At 40.3% G+C, this 12,107-nt stretch overlaps 1 protein-coding gene across 2 annotated transcripts in view; it reads left to right on the top strand.

Moving 5' to 3' along the window:
* The window catches only part of LOC121384550 (galactosylceramide sulfotransferase-like), a 17,020-nt gene extending 5,814 nt beyond the window's left edge, over window positions 1-11,206 (top strand). The window contains exons 1-3 of one of the 2 annotated variants that reach the window (XM_041514988.1): window positions 3,301-3,359; window positions 7,662-7,708; window positions 9,950-11,206. In XM_041514988.1, the coding sequence (XP_041370922.1) occupies window positions 7,680-7,708; window positions 9,950-11,204 (1,284 nt within the window). In that variant the 5' untranslated portion in view covers window positions 3,301-3,359; window positions 7,662-7,679 and the 3' untranslated portion in view covers window positions 11,205-11,206. Of the gene's footprint in view, window positions 1-3,300; window positions 3,360-7,661; window positions 7,709-9,949 lie in introns of those variants that run through there. The other variant, XM_041514989.1, reaches the window with a different exon arrangement.
* Window positions 11,207-12,107: the final 901 nt, after the last annotated feature.

Here is a 12,107-nt window from a genome sequence, read left to right as displayed (position 1 = left end):
AAACTTGATCTTTTAGATCCGACTGGTTTTCTCGACTGCGTCCAAAGATATGTTTAAAGAAAGGATTTGGCAATTTACTAATTATTAAACTTAGGTATACCGAAGCGATCAATATATTTGATGTTTCAAATAAACTTAAACTTGTATTAATTTTGTAAAATTCCTTCTTTAAAATGATTGACGGTCTGTAAAATAATATATTTTGAACGTATGGAGATATAGAAAACCCATATTGAGATTTAAAAATTCTCATAATATCCATTATTATTTATCACTTTAATATGCATGTTTGTTTGGAGTTGGGTTTTTTCTTTTTTCTTTTTTTTTGTTGTTGTTATTGTTGTTGTTGTTGTTGGTGATTGAAGGGTCTCGTGGTCAAATTAGGCGCAGCATTCTTGCATCAGAGAGTAGTTCCAGCTCGTGAAAATGGACACCAAGTTTGGTTAATTTACAAACCTGTGTCACATCTGAATGAAAGAATGAAAGAAATGTTTTATTTAACGACGCACTCAACACATTTTATTTACGGTTAATCTGGCGTCAGACATATGGTTAAGGACCACACAGATATTGAGAGAGGAAACCCGCTGTCGCCACTTCATGAGCTACTCTTTTTGATTAGCAGCAAGGGATCTTTTGTATGCACCATCCCACAGACCGGATAGTACATACCACGACCTTTGATATACCAGTCGTGGTGCACTGGCTGGAACGAGAATAGCCCAATGGGCCCACCGACGGGGATCGATCCCAGATCGACCGCGCATCGAGCGGACGCTTTACCACTGTGTTGAGTGCGTGATTAAATAAAACATTTTCTTCCTTCCTTCTTTCAATATCTGTGTGGTCCGTAACAATATGTCCGACGTCATATAACCATAAATAAAATGTGCTGAGTGCGTCGTTAAATAAAACATTTCCTTCCTTCTTCCCATGGTATTAGAAACACTAGGATGACTAGAAATACATCGAATGTACGGAAATTGATAATATAAAAATAGAATCTATGTAATGTTTGATTTCAATTATCAAAAAACGGCTGTAATAGCAAAAAAACAACAACAAAAAACAAAACAAAAAAAACAATGTCCTAACAATGAAGCTGTATTTACAAAATGAAAATCAGTTCTGATTGGGTCATGCCATTTCGTACGCGAATACCATCAGTACTATTTATTTATTCAGTTAGTTAATCAGTCATTAATTCATTCATTCATTCATCATCCATTCATTTACCGGCCTCGGTGGCGTCGTGGCAGGCCATCGGTCTACAGGCTGGTAGGTACTGGGTTCGGATCCCAGTCGAGGCATGGGATTTTTAATCCAGATACCGACTCCAAACCCTGAGTGAGTGCTCCGCAAGGCTCAATGGGTAGGTGTAAACCACTTGCACCGACCAGTGATCCATAACTGGTTCAACAAAGGCCATGGTTTGTGCTATCCTGCCTGTGGGAAGCGCAAATAAAAGATCCCTTGCTGCTAATCGGAAGAGTAGCCCATGTAATGGCGACAGCGGGTTTCCTCTCAAAATCTGTGTGGTCCTTAACCATATGTCTGACGCCATATAACCGTAAAATAAAATGTGTTGAGTGCGTCGTTAAATAAAACATTTCTTTCTTTCTTTCCATTCATTTAGTCAGTCATCGAACTAGTCATCCTAATACACGGGGGGCTGGACGTAGCCCAGTGGTAAAACGTTCGCTTGATGCGCGATCTGTCTGGGATCGATCCCCGTTGGTGGACCCATTGGGCTATTTCTTGTTTCAGCCAATGTAAGAAAGGCCGTGGTATGTACTATCCTGTCTGTGGGATGGTGCATATAAAAATCCCTTGCTGTCAGTTGAAAAGAATAGCCCATGAAATGGCGACAGCGGGTTTTCTCTGTCAATATATGTGTGGTCCTTAACTATATGTCTGACGCCATATAACCGTAAATAAAATGTGTTGAGTGCGTCGTCAAATAAAACATTTCCTTCCTAGTGTGCGGGGAACGTTAAGTCAATACTTTTCTTAACGTTTCGCGGCGAGTTGCTTCCCTCTACTTAGCAAATTTAACATGGCGGGGATATTTTCTAAGGTTGTAGTTGCGGAGCACTCACTCAGGGTTTGGAGTCGGTATCTGGATTAAAAATCCCATGACTCGACTGGGATCCGAACCCAGTACCTACCAGCCTGTAGACCGATGGCCTAACCACGACGCCACCGATGATGATGATGATGATAACTAGTTTAACGTGCCCATATACCACTAGGGTTTCGAACACGCCCATCCCGAGTCCGACCTCCGATAAGATCGGTGGCCTGACTCGGGATGGAGGGGGGGGGGGGGGGGGGATAAATGGGCAGAATTTTGAAAATAGTACTTAGTAAAAAAAGTTAATAAATTAAAGAAAAAAAAGAAAAAGGTTACAAGCCAAAAATAAAAAAGAATTGACTGCTCGGCCGAATATTTATATAATTTGGAGCATTTTAGAAGGACAGTCCAAAATTAAATAAGAGAAAGAAGAGAGGATCGGACTATTTAATAATATTACAAAAAAGAAGTAATTTCGACATAAAATTTTGAACGCAGATCTAAACGTTTAAAGTCCGACCGATATGTCCACGCGAGTGGCCTCGTTAAGGCCGTTTGGGTGCACAGCTTAAAGGGACGAGATGGGTTGCATCCCGTCAAGAAAACCCCTAGATTGACAGTCGATAGACGTTGAAGGTGTAGTGCTGTGCTGAAATACAGATCTTGAGAAGCCGGATCCGTCTGAACGAGTAGAGTATCAGACTAGGGTATAGTCCAGTCGTCATGGGTTGGTATAGTGGTGCGGACGGGCCCGACTCCGGAGGATACGAGATGGTATCACTATAAAACAATGTAAAGTCTAGAAAAAGAGTAGTAGGGGCCGACCCCGCTTCCTATTTCTTCTTAGAGTGGGGCGGTCAATCTTCCAGTGCTGCTAGGACAGGCTCGGACATGTAGAGACTAAACGCGAACAACCGTGGCGTTCTACAGAATGGCCGTCATACGAGTCACGAAAAAACAAGTCAACATAGTCAGACGGAGAAAAACGTGGAGGCGAGGAATCTCGCTGAAAAAGAATCCAACCTGGTGGTGCAGACTGTCGAAACGAGAAGCGTTCCAGCGTTCAATCAGTTCCAATGGCCGCATACATCCCAGTAGAAAACTTCATTTCGCTGACAAAAACAACGAAATGAAGGACCCCAAGTCGAGCACACGAAAGCACGTGCAGTGTGCACAAGCGAAACAAACACGTCTTACCGCGTGGAGCTCCAGACTGGGAATGACGCCACCGAGGCCGGTTTGTTAATAATGATGCAAGTACTTCAATCGGGATTTAGCGAGTACGGTAGGTTATACATGTTTGGTTTATGTGTCCAGTTATTGCACTATTTCGGTCGAGAAACGATTGAAACATGGTGCCACAAGTTTTTATTACAGGCTGTATATAGGGTATGTAGTTCAACAATCTAATTAAAATTAGCTCCATAATTACATGTGGATCTAAAGACAGCCAGTTGGAGCTCATGTCCACCAATCAAAACCTTACTTGCAGAATCCTGCCAGTGATTTAAAAATAATTTGAAAACATTCCGAATTATCCTGATGGTATACGACATGTTTCGTGTGAATTACGAATGCCTTAAAACATGTTTTATTTTATAAAATAAATAATTTGTAATGTAAAACTGAAGACTGATTTAGTTTTTTTAAATTTTATAAATAAATAAATAATTTTTAATGTAAAATTGAAGACTGGTAACCCACCCCGTACGTATTGGTATGGTTCGCTGTACTGCGGCCACTAAAATAGACTCGCCCGATATTTTTAGAATTTGTATGCTCCCAAATAACGTTATAAAAGGCGAAGTGTGATTGGTCAATATTTAAATTATTATTTACAGATGAAATGTTACCTGGACATTGGGGAATACGCAGTGTTGTTAGTTTTAAATCACTGGCAGGATTCTGCAAGTAAGGTTTTGATTGGTGGACATGAGCTCCAACTGGCTGGTGTTAGATCCACATGTAATTGTGGAGCTAATTTTAATTAGATTGGTAGTTCAAGATCCGGACGTAGTAAAAACCACACTTACTACGTCCCTCCGGACTATAGTCATTCATGTGTAATAAACTTGAAGACGGGCTAAGTTGGAACGTTTTTGTGGAACTGCGCGTGCTCGTTGTATCTTGTGTGATCCAAGCTGTTTGAAGGATAATGCTTTTTTGTGGTGGTTTTGTGCTATAAAAGGGTGCGTTTCGTAAAGGCAGTTTGTCTTTTCATATGGGAGCAATATGATCGTATAAGTGTTATAATAATTGGGAGGGTAATTATTTTAGTAGATAAAACAGCTTGGATCAATTCAATAATATCTGTTAGTAATAAATATATCATCGTAAAACGTACTGTTGTTTATTTTTGTATACTCTCCCAAAAATGTTCTGTTACACTTGACTTTTCATCATTTATTTCAGTTAAATGTTACATATTTTATTATGAAGTGACATTGTATAATTACTGTGTTAATGCTGAAGTGTGACGTGATGTGAATCAATCATTGGATGTCAAAATGTTCAGTATCGGTTATGTCCTCCTCGTGCTGCAATCACAGCTGCACAACGATGAGGCATGGATGCAACAAGATTTTCAATGGTGTTTTGTGGAATGTTCTGGGAAATGTTTTGCCATTCATCCCGTAACGACAAGTACAGTTCCTGTAGTGTTTGTGGCACAGGGATCCTTTGGCGAACTCTGCAATCCAGTTGTCCTAGGGATGTTCATTTGGGTATAAATATGGCGATGTTGCTGGGTATGACGAGACACAAGCGTTGTTTTGTTGTTGAAAGTTTCGGCAGACAGTTACAATGTGTGACCCGATATTGCCGTACTTAAAGATACCACCATTGACGTTAAACAGTGGAACAACGTGATGCTGCAGTGTCTCGTCCCGTGATGCTGCAGTGTCTCGTCCCGGTAGAAGTTGATAACGGTTTGGAGGGAAATTCATCTTAGTCCAGCAATTTGGATAGCTGTGGAGGTTGCTGCCCTAAATGGATCCCAAAGGTAGAGCAACCGGATGTATCGATCTTGGGCTGGGGTAGTCATTCCTGATCGGCCTAACCTTGTTCTGTACGAGTGCCTCCTGTGTTATTGTAACACATCCAAAGTGTGCTTAAAGTGGCTTTGCAAACCCCCATATGTCGGGCAACATCACCCTGGTTAACACCTGCTTGATGGCATCCAATAGCGTTACAGCATTGTAACGTCAACCTCTGGAAGAACTGTAAGTCGGAGACAATCACCGATACTGTCCTTTATACCCTTGTCTAACGATGCCAGAGCGTGCAAATTGTGACAACATCTGGCTGCAGGTGCAACCTGTGATTTATCAGTTTCACGTAAAGTTGGATTGAGGGCTGCGTTTTGGGGTCACGGTGAAACGTTGATAGTGATTTCATTGCAGGGTATGAATATTGTTTGCTGTGTGTCTAAGTAATAGTTAGAGGACGAGTAACAATACTTTATCGGCGTATAAAGGTAGTGTCGCACGAGACAAAGGTGAGGCGTTAGCCGAGCGTTTTCTCGTGCGACACTACCTTTATACGCCGATAACGTATTGTTACTCGTCCTCTAACTGTCTTAGAGCAGAGCCAAAATCGTTATGACTGCACGTGCAGCAATACCGCTTATAAAGTGAATGTCTGAAGTACTTTATCGGGATATAAATGTACTTCACGTGACCAAATATGAAGCTCCCATTGGACTAGAAATCCAGCTGTGCTCTAATGAAATTATATGTTCATATTTGTCAGACATATATTCAAGTAGGAGAGTATAGTTTATTTATATCGATTCATTACACATGCATTCAGCACGCCTTTGTGATAGATTGTTCTTCTGCCACCAATGTACGGTGTGATAAGCTGTGCTACGTAATGGTGTGGTTAAGGACACTTATCGATTAATCATTTACTACCTTTAAATCAGGGGCGGATCCTGCATTTGTGCAAACGGGGGTCACAAAATTCTAAAAAAGGCGAATTAGAGTTTGCTCGAAGGGAAATGAGCCGAGCTTCCAAAGAGAGCGATATATGTATGGGGTTCGGGGGCATCCTCCTCGGAATTCTTTTTTTTTTAAATAAATATTTTTGAAGACATGTTTTCGGGGCATTTTAAATGTTGTATATTTGGATGAGGAATTTAAAAAATAAAACTATAAAGTAATTAAAGGGGTGCTTTAAACTGGCGGATGGGGCGGTGGTCACGAGGAGCCCGGCACCCCTGTGAACTCCCTCTGGATCCGCCAAAGTGACAACGTCTTGCAGACTACTTCTGCTTTCTGATTTTGATCGTCGTTTTAGCACACGGATGCCATAGTGGTTACCGACTACTTGCAGACAACCTCTGCCGATAAATTAACTAGGGAATTTGATCGTCGTTTTAGCATACAGATGATATAGTTGTTACAGACTACTAGTCTTCTTGTTGACATCATCTGCCGACAAATTTATAAGTGTACGAGACGGGGCAGGGGGGGGGGGGGGCATCTTTCCCTTATCCCCACCCCCCAGAACTGGAGCAAATCTTCAAATTCGGGCAAAAACGAGAGTGATATTCGGGCAAAATGTGCTAACCTGAGGCATTTTACCATGGATTTCCATAATTCTACCCGCAAAAGTAGTAATCCATGTAAAAATGCGTAGTGATTAGTTTGCAACCCTATATAGCTAGCTGTTTGGCAGTAATGCTAATTTGGAAACAATGTTATACAGATTTGATCCATTTGATTTGGGCAAACCCCAGCCTGCTCCACCCCACCCCCACCCCCCACCCCCTTCCCCCTACAAAAATAGGAGCTCGTACGCCTATGGACAAGTCGACCAGAGATTCTGGTCGTCGGTTTTAGCACACAGATGTGGTGGTTTATTTTACCGTGTTTCTTTAGTTTGCTCATTGCACGATCAATTGTTCAAACACACAGAGCCCAGACAAGGCAAATTGTGTGTTTGTTTTGAAAGAAATGCAATGTAATTCGAAAATCCAGAATATTTTGAAACAGACCTAGAAACTAAGACAATCACTGTGGCCGGCCATGCGCCGTTGACAGGGCCGAACCTAAGAAGCGGGATGGGGGACAAGGTAGGATTTCAGTTAACTAGCACAATTTGGATTTACTTAATTTTGATCTGTCCTTGGCCTTAGTCCGTAGCAGGAGCATCTTTCTTCAACTGCCCAACACATAAAACAGCAAACAATAAAGAAGCAAACACATGTGGTTGCGCATCCTTGCGTAATATAATTTTGTGAAACGGTATATATAAACTAATGCCGTGGTTTCTTATATGGGGAGGGGGTGGGGGGGGGGGGCGTAGCCGAGTGGTAAAGCACTCGACTAATGCGCGGTCGGTCAAGGATATCAAATGGTATATCAAATGCCGTGGTATGTGCTATCCTGTATGTGCGATGGTGCATATAAAAGATCCATTGCTACTAATGAATTTTTTAAAACTGGTTTCCTCTCTATGACTGTGTCAAAATGACCGTATGTCTGACATTTAATAGCCGATGATTAATAAATCAATGTGTTCTAGTGGTGTCGTTAAACAAAACAAAATTATTATTCTTATATCGGTTTTTTTTCTGTTTCAGCTGAAGTTCAGTTTGAGAATGGCGTTGATACGGCTGTGTCCACATTGGTAAATAATTATTTCTCTCGATGTTTTATGTTTTATTTTCATTTTTAGTTTTTATTCATACAATATTATCCACAACTTAATGTTCCAGCACGCTGTCCTGGGTAAACACCATAGCTATCTGGGCTGTCTGCCCAGGAAAAGAGGTAGTGGTGGACTAGACGTAGCCCAGTGGTAAAGCTTTTTTCCTGATGCGCGCGAGGTCTAGGATCAATCCCCGTCGTTGGGCCACGACTAGTATATTAAAGACCGTGGTATGTGCCATCCTGTCTGTGGGATTGTGCATATAAAAGATCCCTTGCTACATATGGAAACATATAGTGGGTTTCCTCCCTAAGACTATATTAGAATTACCAAATGTTTGACATCCAATAGCCGATGACTAATGTGCTCTAGTGGTGTCGTTAAACAAAACACTCTTTTTGAATGGAGTGATGTCGTCTCTCTTACTGTTTTCATCTGCAAGCATAAAGTGATACATTTTAAATTGTTTTTAAATATGTTGGTCCAAATCTTTATCATCCAATAGCCGATGATTAACAAAACAATGTGTTCCAGTGGTGTCGTTAAACAAAACAAACTTTAACTGTGGTTAGTTGTTGTTCGTTAAGGCGACGACACACGATACGATGACCTCGTACGAGAATGGCCACGAGAACTGCCGATTGGAACACTCATGCGCGCTACGCTATATTGTCTGTGTTCATTAAACGCCTATGAACACAGACAATATAGCGTATGATGAAGCATAACATGGAAATAAAATAAAATGAAATATGGTGTACATCAAACTATATTTTTTATACATTTAATAAAATAAAAATACGATGTTTTGTGAAATTGGGCCCGGTACCAGTTGTGGTATGTATAGTCCTGTCCACGGGGAAAAATGCATGTTAAAATCCTTGGCTGTTATTCAGTAGAATTATTTTATATGGGGGCGGCTGGTTACCTCTTCAATTCCCTAGACCAAATGACCAAATGACGAAGGAAGGAAGGAAATGTTTTATTTAACGACGCACATTTTAATTACGGTTATATGGCGTCAGACATATAGTTAAGGACCACATATATATTGAGAGATGAAACCCGCTGTCGCCACTTCATGGGCTACTCTTTTTGATTAGCAGCAAGGGATGTTTTATATGCACCATCCCACAGACAACATAATATATACCACGGCCTTTGTTACACCAGTTGTGGATCACTGGCTGGAACGAGAAATAGACTAATGGGGGAACTGACGGGGATTGATCCTAAACCGACCGCTCATCAAGCGCGCTTTACCACTGGGCTACGTACATTAGACCCTAAAATAGCTCTAGTTTAAAAAGTGCTGAAGTATTGTTAAACAAATTATTATTTTCCTTTCATTTCCCCATCACAAATTTGATTCAGAATATATCGGTTGATTCATGAAAAACGTTTTTTTTTTTTTTTAAAGATGAATAACGAAAATGTATTCAACACAGAACATTAAATATTTGCATAAAAACATTTTAATGTATTGTGTATTGATGGTTAAATTTTCACTTCCGATTAGTAAAGTTTGTTTTGTTTAACGACACCACAAGAGCACATTTATTTATTAATCATCGACTGGTAATCATCATTTGGTAATTTTAACATAGTCTTAGAAAGGAAAGCCGCTACATTTTGTTTTCCATTAGCAAGGTATCTTTTATATGCACTATCCTACAGACAGGATAGCACATACCACGGTCTTTTATATACCAGTCGTGGGGCACTGGCTAGAACGAGAAATAGCCCAATGGGCTCATCTACGAGGATAGATCCCAAACCGACCGCGCACCAAGTGAGCGCTTTACCACTGGGCTACGTCCCGCCTTACGTTTAAAATGATGCGTGATACAAAATGTAATATTTAAAAAATAATTTATCAAAATCAAAACAAAAAAAACACATGGTCGTTCGGGCCGTCTACTGTAGCCATTGTTTTTTTTTATTCCAGAGTGATATGCACGGACTCCGATTTTGAGGAGATTCTTAATAGGATAGAACCTTTTTTATGAATCACCTTATATATATTTAACACCAATCAAATCCAATCATTATTTTTTTTTTTCATGCATAAAAATCAGGTTCATGCACACTTTCTTGGCGAACACTTCAGTTATCTGGTGGGTAATTTAAGTCAAATGAAAATTAATATAATTTTTGTTTTAATTTATATTTATTTATTTTTAAGTAATTTTACATGGAATTGTTGTTTGTTGTTTACAGTCGGTGTCACAAGGCAACCATTGCGTGTGCGATTTTCACCATTCTCATGGTCTTAAACATGTACGTCTTTCTGAGGCCATCAGTCTACACGAGACTTGTACCGGAAGTTGATAACTTTTGTGATCCGCACTTAGATCATGACGTCGCGGCAACAGGAAGTGGAAAAAAGAAGACCGTTCAACACCTTGTTTTCTTGAAAGTCCACAAAGCTGCCAGTACCACTGTGATGAACATTATTATTCGCTTTGGACTCTTGAGAAACTTAACTTTTATGACTCCTCGGAAGATGAACACAATCAGCGAACACGGAGCTTTTCTGGCGACGGATATACTCCCGCCATTTCAGAACGGAACATACGACATTTTATGTAATCACATGATATTTAATAAAACAGCAATTTCCCGATTCTTTCCATCTGATTCAAAATACATAGCAATTTTGCGTGATCCTTTTGAGCAAATGGTTTCGGCATTCATGTACTACAAGTTCGTGTATCCCAAGTCGTATCTTTTGAACATTGCCGGCAAGAATCCCATATCAACGTACCTGGAAAATCCTTTGAAACACGAGCCGCAAAATCCTATGTTCTCGTTCACTTTCAACAGGATGTCCATAGATTTAGGCTACAACCCTAAACTCCTTCTCAATGCTTCCGTGTCTCAAGCCACCGACTTTATCAGACAGTTAGAGAAAGACTTCGATCTTGTTCTTATCGTGGACTATTTCGACGAATCAATTGTGCTGCTTCGTCGTTTGCTGGGTTGGGAACTGAAGGACATTTTATACGTCTCGGCAAACTCCTTCAAAACCAAGTCCTTTCGTTTTTCTCCCGAGGACCGCCTCAGACATCAGAGATGGGCGTGGTTAGACAACGCCATCTACAGTCACTTTTATAAAGTGTTGTGGCTCAAGATTTTTAAACAGGGACCAGCATTTTTCGATGAGGTGCACACATTCCAGTCCGTTCGTCGTCTGGTCCAGACATTCTGTTCTCAGAAGTTAAATGGAACGGATCGTCTGAAGGTGAACAAATCCAACTGGAATCCTGAATTTGAAGTAACGGCAACAGACTGTTCCCTGATGACCATGCGCGAGATACCAATGGTGGATGTTGTGAGATTGCGCCATTTAAAACGGCTCAAGGATCAAGGAATTAATTATGCAATTAAGACATACAGTAAAATTTCTAAATCCAAAAGACCTTCCAAAGGACCTTCAAATAAAATAGATTCAAGAAATAAAAATATCAGCTAACACTGGTTGCGTTGTGGTGTAATAGTTTTTAAATGTGGTTTTCAATGTGGTTCGTTGTCATTTTAATTTTCGTTGAAATCATTCAAGTAATAAATAAGTATCAAGAACAAAAAAACCCAATAAAGTAACAAGTTAATGCCCATTTTAAACGTTCCCATAGGTCCACGCATGTCTTCAGTGTATGTCTTTTTCTCTGTAGTATACAAAACCTTGATTAAGATTGTTTGCGTGGTGAGAATACGGTATACTAAATTGATCGCAAGCGTTAGCGAGTGCTTGCTTCCTGGAAACGCCATTGGATTCTCACCTATTTCTGCAACAGTATTTGAAAGTTAAAAGTTTTGTTTTGTTAACGACACCACTAGAGCACATTGATTTATTCATCATCGCCTGTTGGATGTCAAACATTTTGTAATTTTGACATAGTCTTTCAGAGGACACCCGCTACAAACATTATATTGTATATACATTATAACGTGCCCATATTCACTAAATGTTCAAGCACGTCCATCCTGGGCATGAGTTTTGATTTGCGCCAGATCTCCTGTCCAGGACTTCTGTTTTTTCCCCATTAGTAGCAAGGGATCTTTTATATGCACCATCCCACAGACATGATAGCACATACCACGGCCTTTGATATACCAGTGGTGGTGCATTGGTCAGTATTTGACGACTTAACCATTACTTAGAACACCCATGACCAGATCAGCACAAAATCACATGCCAAATCGATTGCGATACACAAGTAGCCTATATCTGAACGACAAAATTATTTTTAAAAAAAATTAAATCGTATTTCTACACAAGACGGTCATAAGGATCATAATTATAAGCGTACGTGACAGGGGCGCGGGGGGGGGGGGGGGGGGGGACAACTGCTCTCCAGTACCGGAGAAAATCTTA

The sequence above is a fragment of the Gigantopelta aegis genome, chromosome 10 (assembly GCF_016097555.1).
Source record: "Gigantopelta aegis isolate Gae_Host chromosome 10, Gae_host_genome, whole genome shotgun sequence".
Classification (NCBI taxonomy): Eukaryota; Metazoa; Mollusca; class Gastropoda; order Neomphalida; family Peltospiridae; genus Gigantopelta; species Gigantopelta aegis.
This window is presented reverse-complemented; position numbering and strand designations above follow the sequence as displayed.